Here is a 17,557-nt window from a genome sequence, read left to right on the forward strand (position 1 = left end):
TGTGTATTATGCTGTAGGCCACATTATAGATATAGCCTTTCATTTGGGAACCTGATTGGCAAGAAGGATGGCATATAAATTTAATAAATAAACAATTGTTCCAGTTTCTACAACTTCCAAGCATTTAAATAATTTCATTTTCCTCTGTCACATAATCATTTTTAGACAATACTTCTGATACATGAGCATACAATGATAGAATGGAAGGCTTGTGAAGGATCTTCTAGCCTCCTGATGTAGGCGAAGAAGAGGCAGAGCCTAGGGGGTTGGATTCAAGAGAGGAACCAGTCTGGAATCATTATGTTCCCACAAGAGAATCAAGTCCGCCCTGCCCCTTGAATTCCATTAACTCTTATCTAGTACCAGTTTAGTGTTGTTCACTAGTTAACTAGAATCTTGTGTATAGGCATGAGCAATAAATCATCTTAACTGGAACATATTCAGTAGTGGGATTCAAATAATTTCACAACGGTTCTCTGCCCTAATGACCAGCTGAGTAGGTGTGGCTGAGTGGTCATGTGACTGGGTGGGTGTGGCCAATTCAACATCATTCACTTCAAAGGGGCCTCACCTCATGCAGCCCCTCATCTCATCTGGCTGCTCATCTGGCCTCCCAGCCACTCACCTCAACTCCAAACTTTTTTATGCAAAGTAGAATTGTTTGAGAAACTCTGACTCCAAGTCACTTGGGTTTAAATCTGATTTAAACTAACCTAATCCACCTCCATGAGTCAGGTATCAAAGATCTACACATCTTTCCTTAGTTGTACCAACCAAGTCCTGTTACTACAATCAATTAAAACTATGCAGGTAGTCCTCAACATAAAGCCACAATTAGTGTCAGAAGTTATGTTGCTAAGTGAGGCAGTCATTAAGGAATTGTACCCAATTTTGTGGCCTATTTTGCCACAGTTGTTAAGCAAACCACCATGGGTGTTAAGTGAATCCAGTTTCCTACACTAACTTTGCTTGTTGGAAGCCCATTGAAGAGGTTGCAAATGGCAATCATTTGACCTCAGGATACTGCAACCATCATGCTGGTTGCCAAGCACCTGAATTTTGAGCCCACAACTGCATGGGATTCTGCAATGGTCATAAGTGTGAAGACCAATCTTAAACCACACGTTTCAACACAACTATAACTTTGAACAGTTGCTAAGCAAATGGTTGTAAGTCAAGGACTATCTCCCAATTCTTCATGCCTGACATCTGCCCAGGATGGCTTAACCCAAAGATCACATGGCTTAACCCAGAAACCTCCAAACTTGGCAACTTTAAGACTTGTGGACTTCAACTCCCAGAATTCTGGAAGTTGAAGTGCACAAGTCTTAAAGTTGCCAAGTTTGGGGACCTCTGGCTTAACCCATGGCTATAAAACCTCTCTTTCAATGTTTCCAGCAAGGAGAATTCAGGGTCTACTTGGCTTTTTGTTCTATTATTGAACAATCCTTACCATTAGGAAAGTCCATCTGAAATCTGCTTCTTGCTTCTAAAGTCATTGTTTTTGTCCTTTCCTGTGAAACAACTTTGAATAACCATGCCTGCCTTCAACATGGCCAATGCATGTATTTCATAGACTACAGTATTTCTTTATAACAGGTAAATAGCTACTGAGTAGTCACAGAGTGCCTTCATTCAATTGGAGTGTCCCCAATCATTAAAATAAAATCTAGTTGCTGTCTGATGCAGGCCCAGTATGTACCTTGAGAAGAGCCTAAGCATTTGCTTTGGGTGGCATAATATCTTATGCTAGAACAGACAGGACTTGGCAGTGAATAAACAGGTAGTCAGTCTCAATACATTAATCAGTTTGATCCCTAGGTGACACAGAAGGGGTTCAGAAAATTCTAAATCTTTTCTGCCCTCTGATGATCATCTGAATGTTTTGGCTGGAGTATCATTGACACAGCCTGATTCCACTCTGCCTTTGATTCTGTTCTGGATTCCTACACCCAATTGGTTGTGACTATGCGTTCCTTTTCTCCACTCTCCTTCCCTTTGGAATCTCACCCCAGTTGGGTACTGAGATAATTAGCAATACATATTTGTATTTAATTCATTGGAAAGGAAGGGAATACAAGGGAGTAATTTGGCACACAATGGGAAATACATATCAAAAGAAATGTAGTATCTCTCAGGCCTGGGAGTTATGAGCATGCTATGAAAACAATCCAATGTATTCCCCATTGTATGCCTGCTTGTTTTCTTGCAATCCTTCCCTCTGCCCTGCAATTTCTCTAGGCAATCTCTCCTGTGCTTGATCTGTTACTTGTCCCTGTCAGAGCAGGGATATTGCAGTAGAAGAGATTACAGGTAGCCTTATGACTCATATTCAAAGTTATGATGGCTGTCCCCCTTGGTCAAGTGATTGAATTTTGGGTGCTTGGCAACTAGCCTACCTTTACAACTGTTTGCAGCACCTTGTGGTCATGTGATTGCGATTTATGATGTTTTTGCCAGAAACTGGCATTTACTTTCAGTTTCCAGCAAAAATACGCCCCATACCAAACAATAGGTTTGTTTAACAAACATAGGATTAGTTTTACGACCGCAGCATTTGCTTAATGACTGCCATAAAATTGGGTATGGACATCTGGTGATCTGCTTAACACCATCACAACTTATGACCAAAATCGTGAGTTTAATTATGATCATAAGTCAAGGATTATCTTTACAAGAGAGTAAGCAAGCACACAATTTAGCAAAGAACGCATTGCTTTTATTGAGAATGAATGAATGAATGAATGAATGAATGAATGAATGAATGAATGAATGAATGAATTCTTTACTGGCCAAGTGTGCATATGCTCTCACTGTGTATTCCCCATTGTGTGCCTGATTAGTCTCTTATAATTCTATCCTCTCCAATCTCTCTATTCTGCCATGGAGGAAAAAACATAGATGAGGCACAGGGCGACACATACTGATTATAATGATGATCCTGTGACTGGGGGATGCTGCAAAAGTTTTTAATGTGGAGATTGTTTATAATATTATTTTTTAGCACTACTATAACTCCCAATGGTTACTGAACAAGGAAGTCAGTGAGCAAGGATTACCATGCCTTAATTTCTATGTGTATCCATGCAAATTTGTGGGAAACACACACTTATTAATAGTATTCATATATTATATCTGCGTGTGTCTGTGTGTAAATGTATTTGTGGCAGGTGAGGGGGCTTCTTATCTTTTCTTCTTATCTTGAGATTTGGGTAAGAAATAAATATAATTCTTGTTTTTGATAATGAAACGCTATTCTATATATCAGATCAAAGTAAAAGAGAAAAACTAGTGAGCTTCACTAAAATGTAAATTTTTGCAGGTCGTCCTATCTCAGAATCAGCAGAGAAAATGAAGTTAATACCTTTTAGCAGAACGTCACAAACTCATGGTCAGTGTCAGTGGATTACCCATATGCAAAAATAGATTGATACATTATCAAAAGATATCAATGGTTCTACTATGCAGATAAAGACTTTTGCCAAGTTCAGACATGCTTTGTATTCTTATTAAGGCAAATTACAAAACGTTGATCAACCTTTTAAAAAACTGTACATTCAATCATTTTGTAAAGTAAATAGACATGCTAGTATTAAAATTTTGAAAGAACATGGTGTTACATAAATAATAATTGAACTAATACAAAATTGTCTGGGAAGTTGAAAGGAAAAAGAAGCAAAACGAAACCAGCTTAGCACTGGTGATGCTCAAATGTCTGAACTTGACTGCTAATTTAGAAATACTGTATTTTGCAATATCCACCATCTCTGAATCTTGACTTGTAGTTTCTCAATTTCTGAAACTTTAAGATGTGTTGACTTCAATTCCCAGAGTTCTCCATCCAGCATGGATTTGGTCAACACATCTTAAAGTTGCTGAGTTTGAGAAATGCTGGCTTAACTCCTTGGCATTAAGTCAAGCTAATAAATTGCCTTTCCCAAGCAGTTCATTAGAGAGGAAGGGATTACAAAAGAATAAGCAGGCACACAATGGGGAAGCCAGCAAACCCAAGCATATCATGCAAACAGCCAATGTATTCCCCATTGTGTGTTGCTTACTCTCTTACAATCTCTTCATCTCCAATCTCCTCATTCTGGAAGTAGGGGGAGGTACAAGAAAACAGGTCAGGCACATAATAGATTGTATAAAGAGATCATTTTTTCCTCTCCTCCCCCTTTGTTGAAGTGATGTCTCCATTCTGTACAGTGAGTGAAAAAACAAGCAATGAATCTGGACTTTGTTAATCTGAAAGAAGGTAGACACTATTGTTATAAGAATAATATTAGTGTCAAACTGGAAAAACCAGTTTATTATTATTTATTAAACTTATATACCACCCCTCTCACCAATAAGGCAATTCTGGATGTCCTTTTAAAGCACCACAAATGGTATATTTAATCTATTGCAGCAAAACATCAGAGGGAAAACAATTGAGGCTGCAATTTATTTCTTCTTCATATGTTTCCACTCCATAAGTGCAACATAGGTTTAAGTTATAATGATCATATTTCCTTGATCAGAAAAAAGGGCAAACCTGAAAAGGGAGCAAATCTGAAAGAAGTTCATAAGGATTTAAAAGTGTTTGTGTTGATATGCTTTACAAAGGACAATGCAAGAGCCAAGTCAAGAAAATAAACGGTTAAACTGAATAAATCTAAAGGACAGCTTTCTGAAATAAAGGCCATATGGTTACTATAGCCTAAGTCGGTCATGCCAGCTCATTAATGGGCTATTTTTCTTTGTTATTGAATAGAAACTCCTGAGGTTGCTTTTAGGGTGCTGTGCTTGGACATTTGATGGAACAAAATATCCTCACAAAGAATTTGACAGCTCTGTTAACAGCTATGTTGTAAACTTTTGCAGCCTTCTGTTCACACTAATTATAATTACCTGAATTTCATCAGCCATAAAACTAAGCTATTAGGGATCTTGGATGACTCCATAAATTAGTATAAAATACATACTAATAATTACTTTCTTTCCAGATGTTCCTAGGCCTTCATATATCCATTTCCTTTTTCAACCACCTAGTGAAAACTTTTTAGCTTGTGTATCTATTAATGGACAGCCACGAACACCCTTAAATCTGTTATCTGATCCAGAGAAAGGTATGCTCTGAATATTCAAAGTTCTATGGGGATGTTTTCCTTGTGACAGCCTAAAAAAACCCAACTATTCTTCTCTTCTGATCCTTGTTTTTCTTGACTGTAATTTTCATCTCATTTCAGACAAATGCACTGTAACATGTTGCAGATTCCAATATGTATATGTGGGTGTGCTGACTTTTCTTAGTTCCCAAATTCACTGATTATTTGTGATATTTATTTTAAATGTTGGATATTCCTATCAACTCTTTATCGATTGTCTTGTCTTATATCTGCTACACAGATGTAAAAAATATTTAGCAGCATTGGCATGGTTGATTGCTTGACTGAAAGGTTGGCTATCTGGACAAAAACAGAAGTTGTAATTATTTGTGTAGTATAACTAAGCCATCTTCAAATTAAGCTTGACTGCCGGTGAAGTTCATGGATATGTTCTCATACTTTCTTCCAGGAGATAGATGTGGACATACTAGATATAGACATAGATATAGAAAGCTTCTATGTCTAGCCAGTAATCTTGGGGTTTTGTGGCAGCGTCCCATCTAAATCCCAAGTGGGTTAAACTCATCTTAGCTCTTGAGTCTAAATAAATTGAGCAGGGTAGCAAACTGCAGCCACCTGAATTGGCAATCAGATTAAGTAAGCAGCAATCTTGTGATATTCAGAAGTTTTTACTCATTGTGTTTATATGGCAATTATTTCTGTACTAATGAATGTTAGGCAAACGCTAATATGCTTCCTGAATGTTCCTTTACGTACTTCCAGGGATCCAAGTGACTGGCAAGCTTGGCAAAAACAACCATTTTGCAGAGTTTGAAATAACTTATCCGAGGCTGAACCTGGAAATAAAGGTGTCAACAAAACAAATTACACTGAAAAGTAATAGCTCCAGTCACTCTTTTGTGTGGAATGACAGAAACTCTTTAACAATTGAAGGGTAAATTTGCTATTTTTAGTTTTCTTTTATAGACAATAGAGCTCTACAATCCTTAAACACAGCCTCTTTCGTGTAATCTGTCAGACTGAAAAGTGCTCTTTCTTCCTCCCAGATACAGTACACATAAAATGAAAATCCTTGGCTATCAGGCTGCAATTTTAATAACATTGAATTGGGTTTTTTCAAATCTAATTTGCACATCTTCATTAACATAGAATTAAATATTAAAGCAGCCAGTACTGCATTTAGTCAGCTTGTTATCGATAGATTTGAACTTTTACACTTTGAGAATATAGATAAATTATTTGGAGATTTGAGGTCCATTGTTTAGATGGTGTCCATACTGGCTAGACCATCAGCTTGATCTAATTAACACTTCCAAGTTGCAATCTTTAGTCCCTTCTTCCTTGGAAAGAGATGGTGGTTTTAATTTACTTAGTTAAAACCAAGTTGATATGGAAAAAGTTATTCTGTATCTGATTTTTTGGTCCTTAATCTGGTATTGGAAAGACTTAGGTTTCTCTGATATCTAACAGTATTCTAATTATCAGTTTCTTTTCAATTTGATTTTTGCCTTTAGTAGGGTAATTTGATGTATGGTCATGATGGAGACAGAAACACAGCAATAGTATTGATCCTTCTGATGTATTATCAGCTTTCAAAGATTGCGATCATACTGTTAGTATTAATACAACATCCTGGTTAAGTCTACTATATATCCAGAAGGCTGTACTTGGAATTTACTGCTCTATCATTTTCCTTCTGTGGTTCTTCTAGATTTAAATTTGTGTAAATGGTGTTTGATACCCCTATGAAATTAATCAGAAGGAGACAATGGAAATCATAAACTGGTATCTGGAAACAATTCCAAATTGATAAAGGCAAATCATATACAACTCTGATTTATTTTTGATTGTTTCTAAATCAGGTTTACCTATGTAATTATTTCATGTTGCCTTCTATAGAGTCATTATTTATTGCTCTTTTTAAAAAAAAATATGGGCTGGTGGTTATTTGATTTTCCTCTAATGGCAAATATCCATCAAATAGATGGGGAAAACAGTTGAGCATTTGGCTTCTCCCTACAGCCACAAATCTAGATAAGGTAATAAAAGACCCCTTAATAAAAGCATGAGATGTAGGTTTGAAAATGAAGAAGAAAATTTTAAAATAAATCCCTCTCTTTCTGTTGTACTAGATTATGTGGAGGGTCAGCAGTTAAGGTGCCTTTGAGGTGTTGCTTGAATTGGCATTTTCTATTTTCTGTAAGGCCATGGTGTTGAAACATGCTATATAATTAGTTCAGGTACATACATAAGGGATATATAATTAAAAATGTGAAAATATTCATTTAAATATGTTTTATTAAAACTGTGTTCACCAATAGCAGTAATTCAAGTGATATTAAATTACTACACCAGCATGACAAGTTGTCAAAGGAATATTAGAAAATAATAGTTTGTTTCCTCTTAGGCTAAATGTTACACTGACAAGTGGAGAAAGCCTCTTTCTGTCAGGACCAGACAACATTGTAACCAAAATTTTCTATATACCTCCTCCTCTTGGTTGGCTTGGACTGTACTTTGAGAACAGCGATTATTTTTCTAATCAAGTTACTGGACTTTTCGGTAAGTATTTAACTACTGTTGCAGACTACGGTAATACAATTTGGAATTGAATTTGGCTTTTCAATATGTAATATCCACAAAGCACTTTATCCATGTTATCTTGCTAGTCTTTGTGATAATCCTTTGAGGTGCATTAACACGAGAAAGATAAATTTGCCCTTGAATCAGATTTGACTCCTAGTGATTTCACGAACATACAGCAGATAGCCTTATGGTTTTCTTCTCAATAGGGAAGTGCTTTTGGGTGCTGGTGGGCTTCATACCTTGTTCTCAGCATTCCAAATCAGTAGCAAAAAGTATAATCACCTTGTAAACTGAGGATTGGAAGAGTGGAAACTAATCATATGGAAATGGCCTTTGATAAGTCTGAGAGATATTCATATCAGAGTGGAGTCCATATGAAACCCTTCCAAGCCCCTTTCTATAGATACAGTACCAAGACTGTATAGTCTTCTATAGAAGCATATATATCTTCGAGGTGAGGAAAAAAGGGGTTTGAATCATTTCCTTTTTCATTTCTCATTTGGAGAAATATACCTGATGGTTTTGTAACTCTGTCTCTATTTACATTATTTATTTAAGTTAAGGCTTCCTTTGTTTTGTAACAAAGATATTGATGGAATACATCAGAGCCAATCCTAGTGCCTATTGGAAATTGCCTCCCAGGATTACAAAATGGTGTGTGTTGAATGTGTGGAAGTTTGGAGGATAAAACACAAATTCTTGTTGAACACTCTGGATGTTCAACTTCTTCTGCAATTGTTTGCTGATCGTCAATCATTTACCCTTTGGTGCCCTCTGTGATTTTAGTCTCAACTGAGCAGAGAACAAACATGTTTTGTACTCCTTTCAATTAATCATTTTCCCCACCTTTGGAATTTGAACTATTTCATATTTCTTGCATGGAAAAATATAAATAATGTTTGTTATTTGTATTCAAATTGGTAAAAAATCAACAAATGGAAGGGGAAGGAAATATATAATTCCTCTGAAATTTGGAATAGAGTAAATAAACATGCTTATTTCCTATAACAGAAACGATGGCAATTTCTTATGAAAAACTGGGCAGGTTTTATTCTCTAATAAGGGACTAACAGCCTTCCAAATCTTTTAAAATGAGAAAATTAATTTATTGATTTCCAATCACAGTCTGAGCATATGTATTCAAGGCTTTCATCAGAATGATGAAAGCAATATCATGTTATCATGATTCATAACATATATGCATGTGATATCACAATACATATATGTTGTGGAGCCCGCATTGTGATAATACAATACTGCTTTTGTCACTTGCTCATCTCATGCAGGCCTCTGAGTTAATGAGAGATTTGCATTTTCATATCAAGTTCTGAATTCACATCTCAAATAGTAGTAGGGGTTCTTTTAAACAATGCAAGACGGACAGCTTAATCTATCCCAAACTGCAACTAAATACCAGCACCGAAGCTAGAGGACTTGTTTGCAAGCTACTTGGTAGACTGTGTCATTTAAATGTGAGACTTGCATCATGGAGGATAAAGCCAAATCTGTTGCTTGCACTGATTTATGATGGCCTTGGAGAAGAATATATGGCACATCTCTAGCCATGGATGAAGATTTCTGAATGGAAAAGTATTTTCACAATTAACTAGTAGCACAATAGTGCATCAAAATTCTGGCTGGAAGGTGGAGCCTCCTCGCAGACAGATCATAGATCACATCTCTCTGCAGCTATGGTCCGTGCTCTTTCATTGGAGAGCCCCGATCATTACGATTAGGGGCTGAAGCTGCCTTGGAGGGGCGGTGGAGTAAGGGGAAGCTGCAAGCCAGGTTGAGGGGAGCTGCATCTCCCCCCCTGGGCTTGGTCTTTTTCCCCCTGAAGATGACTGCAGCAGTGGTTTAAAATGGCCACCCCGAAGAGGAGGACTTAGCTGGATTAAGTTTTGTGCAGGAGGGAAGAAAGAGGTGGATAACATCTGAACCGGGACAATTGGGTGATACAACTAAACAAAAGTACCCCGGGATTAAGGTAACATGGAATTTTTAAGAAAAGAAAAGTGAGAAGCGAAATTACAAAGGGACAGAAAAAAAAATAAGAAAATATTTTTGACAGCTAAGCGGGGCTTCGAACCGGGAAAAGAAGAAGCTGGAACTAAAGATTTAAATAAATTGGACTAAAATATTTTGGCAATAAACAGGCATAAAATAAAGCTGGACTTATGATTGTCAATAATAATAATAATAATAAAGTTTACAAATTGGAGACTGGACTGTGCTGGAATATTGAGGTTTAAAAAACCCTAAATAAAAAAATAGGGGAAAAAGGTGAAGACTTTGTATAATGGAAGAGTGCCACCTTTTCACAAAAACTTGAACTCAAACAAAATGGAAAGCATCCTGTTTCTGAATGAATTTGTGTGGGTATAACATTAAAGAAATATTGAAACAAAGTAAGAATCTTAGAAAGTGAAAGCAGAACCAGAATAAAGGAAAAAGCAAGGAAAGACTGACTGTGGGATTGATTGATGTTTTTGGTATCGACTCTGGGCTAGAATAACTGAGAACTTTAGAAAATTGAAAGAAGAAAGAAGGAAAGTAAAAGTGTTTTTTTTTGTGTGTGTGTGTAGACTTTAACGATCATAAAATATAAGAGTGTGTAATGATGATATCTTTTCGGGAATTAAAAATGGAACTTAAAAATATGAGAGAATTACTACAGGAAAGAGGCGAATCACTTTGCTCTTTGTTAGAAAAAATGGAAATGGCGATGGAAGAACAAGAAGAAAGAGCTTCGGAGGAAGAGGAGTCGATTCAAGAAGAAGACATTTTAAATAGACAAAGAACACAAAGAACGCTACAAAGTAGTGGGGGAAGAAGAAAGGTTAAAAAGTTGAGAATTAAGAAGTCAATCAAAAGGGGAATACCTGTGAAGTCAGGAAAGGCAGAAAGACCCAGCAGAAAAGGGGAGAGGAAGAAAGAGAGGGATATAAACTGGAATGAGAAAAGATATGGGGAAAGGAGGGGGAGGAGAAGCAGTAAGAAATATGTGCATGAAATAAACAAATACAGAAATAGTAAAATGTTGAAAAGAAATTGTTTTTTCAGAGATAATGGTTGATGAATTTAAAAGGGGATTCTGCAGGGGGACAAGGGATAATAAGAATATTTCTGCAATTAAAAATGTTTAGAAAATAGGGTAATATAGATAATGATAACTCATATTAAAAATCAAGGGGGGAAATATGCTGAGGAATCCAAATGAAAAGATGTAATGATTATTATTGTAACTTCTTAAAAATAATAGTTTATTGGGGGTCAAGATGAAGGAATAAAGGTATATTTTAATAATTGAGGTGTCACACTCAAAGCAGTAAAAGGGGGGAAACCTATACTTTTTTTTTTTACTGTTAAAATTTGTATTAATCTAGAATTTATAAAAAGAATGTGTAATGGAAAGGGAATATGACAGACTAAAGAACCAACTAAATTAACAAGTTAACATAGACTATTAAAAGCAAGGAGAGACATTGGTAACATTATTATTGTTGTTGTTGTTGTTGTTGTTATGCAAACACATATTGTTTATCTTTACTTTTAAAATAAATATTAAAGGATTATATTTGAAATAATTGAAATGAAACAAAAAGATGTTTTGACTGAGATTAATGAAAGAGGCTAGAATTAATGTGTTTGTTTCTCTCCTTACTGAAAATTTGGAATGGAAAAGGTAATAACAGAATTAAGTATGCATATATAATGTATAATTGCTGTCATATTTGTATGTAAAGGTGATAACCCGGAAATATGTTGTCCACTAAAAAGAGATTTTTGTTTTTATGTGAAAAACTGAATAAAATTTGTTAAAAAAAAATAGTGCATCAAAATTCCAGAAATGTTCATAACTGATAAGTGTAAGAGTTATTTGAAAAAGCACAATGAAAGTGGCCTGAAATTTAGATTGTAGCTTTTGATTGCTGTGGTCAAAATATAATCCCAGAAGATGCAGTTAAAATGCTGGATGATTCATTGATTATAACTACGTAAAGAAAAGCAATGGGAAAACTTTTCATAGACTTCAACTATGATAGATTTAAGTAGCATGTAATCTGCCTCCAGGATGTCTAGGTTATTACATTAAAAAATGTAATTGTGGTTTTATGTCTGTGTTCCCAGGTCAGTTTTTGTCTAATACAAATTTTGACAGACCTTTTGATGGTTCCCTAACAGTTATGGTACATGGACAGCACAATGTAGCCACCAGGTGAGAGAAACCTAAAAGCATTTCCTTGATTAATTATTTTTTACTGAAGGCTAAAACATATGAAGAACGATTGCAAGAATTATGTCTTTTTTAATGAAAAGAAAGACTAGGGAGATATGATAGAAATGTTCCAATATTTGACAGGCTGCCACAGAGAAGAGGGGGGTCACAGAGAAGAGAGGGGCCTTCAGAAGTTGTGGGTGCTCAATCACTGGAGGTTTTCAAGAAGAGATTGTCTGTAATGTTATGGGGTTCCCTACTTGAGCAGCGGGGTGGACTAGATACCTCCAAGATCCCTTCCAATCCTATTATTCTGTTATTTTTGTTGCCTTTTTCTCTAGACTAAAAATTATCTGGATCTTTAGAACTTGGCTTGAGAACATGGACTTGAGAATAGAAGTGGGATGGAGCTGTGGAAAAGGCTTAATTAAAGGCAGAGGATTCTCACAAGTGTTAGAATATAACATACAATTCTTGTTGCAATCTAGTCCTTGATTTTAGAAGCTCTATTGGGATGGTCCACCTTCCCTTAAGCTCTCAGAGTAGAGAGATATAAATTTTACATTATGTCATGCCCCCATGCATGGGATTTTACATAAGTTCCACTCTATCATTTGGATAGGGGTATGTGAATTATATCTATATTTTACACTGTGTGTTATTCTCAGTTACACTGAGTAACAAAAGGCATAAACTATCATTCTTGTTAAGTCTCCTCAGACATGGTATGTCAGATGTAATTTGAACCCCTTGAATAATATTCAGATACCTCTGTGATTACCCGATTTTAGGATAACCATAGCAAATAAGCTAATCAGACAATACTATAATGCCACCAAAGGTTTATGTCTGGATATATATTTTATCAGTAATAATGCAACTACTTAACACTTCTCTTTTTCTGTTTTTCAGGACACGTGTGAAGGACTACAGAACTGGATCTAGTCAAATTGAAGTTACTTGCTGGAAACTGTATGCAAATCCTTAAAGAACACCCTTAACAGCAAAAGATTGTTACTGCTTAGTGACCATGATTTTATTAGAAAGCATAAAATCATCCACATGTTTTTCAGTTTAATTACATTATGGACATAAGAGTGAATGGCCATACTTGTAGAATAACACTGCTCCCTCCATAGAATTTGGTACCTCATGGAAACCTAAATTCAAATAACTGATTTTATTTTGTAAGGGAAAAGAAAGCCTATAATTGTCCTTACTAAGAAGTCACATCTTTTTTCAATTTAGTTCAAACTAACATATATTATTGTGATACAAATCAATCTACATTTCCTTATTGGGTTAACAATAAAGTTAAATTGTTTCTGATAATGACACCTCGCCAGTTTAATAAAAAATTAAAAAAGGACTATTGGACTGAGTTTCTAGGCAACTGATTCTGCATCATTATTTGCATGTGACTATTATGCAAAATCCTGCTGAACAAATAATAATTCCAAAAGAACAATATATTGCCTTTTCTAAATTTTACCAAAAAAAAATCTAAAATGAAATTTCACAATTTACCATCAATAATAAATTGCACATTTTCTTGTAAATGTTTTATCAAAATAGATACTATATTATATTTAAATTTAAAATGCTTTCCCCCACAAAGCATGCAAGAGAGACAGAGGAGGGAGGGAGGGAGGGAGGGGGAGAGAGAGAGAGAGAGAGAGAGAGAGAGAGAGAGAGAGAGAGAGAGAGAGAGAGAGAGAGAGAGAGAGAGAGAGAGAGAGACCACAAATGGGCGGAAACTGAACAAGGAGAGATTTAACCTGGAAATAAAGAGAAACTTTCTGACAGTGAGAACAATCAACCAATGGAACAGCTTGCCCTCAGAAGTTGTGGGAGCGCCATCAGTTGAGACTTTCAAGAAGAGATTGGACTGCCATTTCTCAGAAATGGTGTAGGGTCTCCCACTTGAGTGGGGAGGGGGGTTGGACTAGTCACTAGATGATCTACAAGGTCCCTTCCAATTCTGATTATCTATTATCTGTTATCTGTTATCAAAGTAGTTTCCTTAAGAATAGCCATGTAACCTTATGGTTCTAATATTGTCAAGGATTATTGGGCAGCTGGATAGACACAGCAGTACTTTAATTCATAATCACATATGTTTTTCTGCAAGTGCTCTAGCCAAAAGCAGGTTTACAGAAATGTGTGACTTTTAATTTATTGTACTACATGATTCTCCTTTCTCTTGGTATCATGGAATATACCCAGATACTTCTCTTGCCAAAGAAAGATAACCATGAATTTAAAATTGCATCTTCATCAAGGAAGTAATGTTTGGATTCCTCACCATGTCTCCTTAAGGTTGCCAGCTCTGGCTGAAATCAGTCCAGGAGATTCTCCATCCCTGCACATATGTCCAATGGACACATCACTATGTGTTACACATATACAGTACATACCTACAAATATGTCTATTCACCAGAAACTACATTGCAAAAGAAAGGCATGGTCAAGACAATCCAAAAAGCTTTACTTGAAGTAAAGCTATCAATTAGAATTAATTGCCTATAAAATAATGTACCTTGTTTCTAAAACTAATTATTTCCTTCCCTATTCAAATCAGTCTCACACATGTAAACACCTAAGAACACTCATGGGTGTATATATAAAGTAGTGGTGGGATTCGGTTGTTTTTTTTTTACTACCGGGGGGCATGGCTTGGTGAGCATGGCTTAGTGGGTGTGGCAGGGGAAGGATACTGCAAAATCTCCATTCCTTCCCCACCCCACTAACCTGCTTTCCAGCTTTGTTCTCCTATGCAGGGCAACAAAAGAAGACCCAGCTTATCAGCTGGGACTCGGGAGGCAGAGAATAGATGGGGGTGGGGCCAGTCACAGGTGATATTTGCTGGTTCTCCGAACTACTCAAAATTTCTGCTAGCAGTTCTCCAGAACTGGTCAGAAACTGCTGAATACCACCTCTGATGCAGGGATGGGATTCAAAAATTTTTACTACCGGTTCTGTGGGCATGGCATGGTGGGCATGGTGTGGCTTGGTGGGCATGGCTTGGTGGACATGGCAGGGAAAGGATACTATAAAATCTGTATTCCCACACCATTCCAGGGGGAAGGTTACTACAAAATCCCATTCCCTCCCCACCCCATTAGCCTGCTTTCCAGCTCAGTTCTCCTTCCAGAGCAACAAAAGAAGACCCAGCCAATCAGCTGGGACTCAGGAGGCAGAGAATAGATGGGGGCAGGGCCAGTCAGAGGTGGTATTTTCTGGTTCTCTGAACTATTCAAAATTTCTGCTACCGGTTCTCTAGAACCGGTCAGAACCTGCTGAATACCACCTCCGCTCTGATGTAAAGGCACAAGAAAGCACATGCAAATGCATTTTCCTTCCTGTCAACAGAAACAGCCAACAAAGAGAAGAAGGCGGGGGGAAGGGGGACAGGAGGAGAAGGAGGGAAGGGAAGACTCCATTTCTTTCTTACCATCAAGTTTCAGGGGCTGGTGTTAAGAATTAAAATCCTAAAAAGAGTATGTGGAATTACCTCTGTTTCTATGAACTTGCTTAGTTATGGAGATAAGCAAGAGGAGGTTTTAAATCCCACTGTTGCTTCCCCCCCACCCCCACCAATAACCAGATTGATCAAGACTCAATAGACACAAAACTCTGAAAACTTGGACAATGAATTTTGTTTGTATCTCCCTTCAGTGGCCAAGAGAAGATTTTTACTTGAAAATGATAGAAAGAAAATTAAAGTCTACTATAGAAATTGATCTTAATAATAAGATTTTCTATTTTACCCATTTTTTTTACCTTTATATAACTTTACAATATATTTTCAAAGTCCAATTTCACTACATTCTCATGTCTTTCTAATCTATGTCGCCAATATACACTGCCCCCCAAAATAAAGGGAACACAAAAATAAGACATCCTAGATCTGAATGAATGAAATGTTCTTATTAAATACTTCGTTCATGACATAGTTGTATCTGCTGACTACAAAATCACACAGAAATTATCAATGGAAATTAAATTTAGCAACCCATGGAGGTCTGGATTTGGAGTTACACTCAAAATTAAAGTGGAAAAAAACACTACAGGCTGATCCAACTTTGATGTAATGTCCTTAAAACAAGTCAAAATGAGGCTCAGTTGTGTGTGTGGCCTCCACATGCCTGTATGACCTCCCTGCAATGCCTGGGCCTCCCTGCAATTCCTGATAAAGTGGCGGATGGTCTCCAGAGGGATCTCCTCCCACACCTGGACTAAAGCATCCCCCAACTCCTGGACAGTCTGTGGTGCAATGTGGCATTGGTGGATGGAGTGAGACATGATGTCCCAGATGTGCTCAATTGGATTCAGGTCTGGGGAACGGGCGGGCCAGTCCATAGCATCAATGCCTTCATCTTGCAGGAACTGCTGACACACTCCAGCCACATGAGGTCTAGCATTGTCATGCATTAGGAGGAGCCCAGGACCAACTGCCCCAGCATATGGTCTCACAAGGAGTCTGAGGATCTCATCTTGGTACCTAATGGCAGTCAGGCTACCTCTGGTGAGCACATGGAGGGCTGTATGGCCCCCTAAAGAAATGCTACTCCATACCATTACTGGCCCACTGCCAAACCGGTCATGCTGGAGAATGTTGCAGGCAGCAGAACGTTCTCCACAGCATCTCCAGACCCTGTCACGTCTATCACATGTGCTCAGTGTGAACCTGCTTTCATCCGTGAAGAGTACAGGGCGCCAGTGGTGAATTTGCCAATCTTGGTGTTCTCTGGCAAATGCCAAACATCCTGCACCGTGTTGGGCTGTAAGCACAACCCCCACCTGTGGATGTTGGGCCCTCATAGCACCCTCATGGAGTCTGTTTCTGACCATTTGAGCAGCCAAATGCACATTTGTGGCCCGCTGGAGGTCATTTTGTAGGGCTCTGGATGAGCATTTTTGCCTGATTAGAGGCTGCCTTTTCCCCACATGATCAATCTTTGACCTATTTCCAAGATTTCACAGTTTATTTGCAGACATTGACAAATATTTGGTTTTTTGTCTGAGCTTCTGATTTGTGTTTTACCAAAGTCACTGCAAGAGTGACTGCTTGATCTTGTGCATTTCTGCTAATGTGCTTTTTAGTCTTTGATCATGGAGAGACATCTGCTATTTTATATTCTTCTGGCAACAATTCCTGTGGATGGATCATACGATTTTCTAATAAATAATATCAGGAACCTCAAGGTAAGTGCAGAGAAAAGCAGATAAGTATTTATTCACTCATTTATTTATTTATTAGATTTACACCCCACCAGAATCAAATTGCTCTCAGTGACCTATTGATATTAAAACCACATGAGTTATGCATGCATTGTTTTGACATTGAACTGTGAGCAAAAGTCTCTAGCAGCAACTTCTTCCAGTTTCAAGTGTATATGTTATCCCTTCTGACACACAAATATGAAGAAAATTCAAGATATAAGCCTAAAATAATAACAGTTGGAAGGGATCTTGGAGGTCTTCTAATCTAATCACACCTTACACCACTTCAGACAAATGGCTATCCAATCTCTTCTTGAAAACATCTAATGTTGAAGCACCCACAACCTCTGGTTCTCCAATGATTAATTATTCTGTCAGGAAATGTCTCCTTAATTCAAGGTTGCTTCTCTCTTTGATT

General features: G+C 37.2%; 2 protein-coding genes across 3 annotated transcripts in view; both read left to right on the top strand.

Annotated features, from left to right (window-relative positions):
• The window catches only part of LOC113453271 (inter-alpha-trypsin inhibitor heavy chain H4-like), a 42,729-nt gene extending 29,447 nt beyond the window's left edge, over positions 1 to 13,282 (top strand). The window contains exons 16-21 of one of the 2 annotated variants that reach the window (XM_087923988.1): positions 3,323 to 3,391; positions 4,986 to 5,108; positions 5,871 to 6,042; positions 7,516 to 7,670; positions 11,826 to 11,913; positions 12,826 to 13,282. In XM_087923988.1, coding sequence (XP_087780114.1) covers positions 3,323 to 3,391; positions 4,986 to 5,108; positions 5,871 to 6,042; positions 7,516 to 7,670; positions 11,826 to 11,913; positions 12,826 to 12,901 — 683 coding nt within the window. In that variant the 3' untranslated portion in view covers positions 12,902 to 13,282. The remainder of the gene's footprint in view (positions 1 to 3,322; positions 3,392 to 4,985; positions 5,109 to 5,870; positions 6,043 to 7,515; positions 7,671 to 11,825; positions 11,914 to 12,825) is intronic. The other variant, XM_026724781.2, reaches the window with a different exon arrangement.
• A 3,685-nt stretch (positions 13,283 to 16,967) lies between these two features.
• The window catches only part of LOC113453253 (inter-alpha-trypsin inhibitor heavy chain H3-like), a 34,927-nt gene continuing 34,337 nt past the window's right edge, over positions 16,968 to 17,557 (top strand). Inside the window, exon 1 of the mRNA XM_087923990.1 lies at positions 16,968 to 17,121. Coding sequence (XP_087780116.1) covers positions 17,029 to 17,121 — 93 coding nt within the window. The 5' untranslated portion in view covers positions 16,968 to 17,028. The remainder of the gene's footprint in view (positions 17,122 to 17,557) is intronic.

This window comes from Pseudonaja textilis, chromosome 2, assembly GCF_049901715.1.
Source record: "Pseudonaja textilis isolate UNSWEBS1 chromosome 2, rPseTex1.2, whole genome shotgun sequence".
NCBI lineage: Eukaryota > Metazoa > Chordata > Lepidosauria > Squamata > Elapidae > Pseudonaja > Pseudonaja textilis.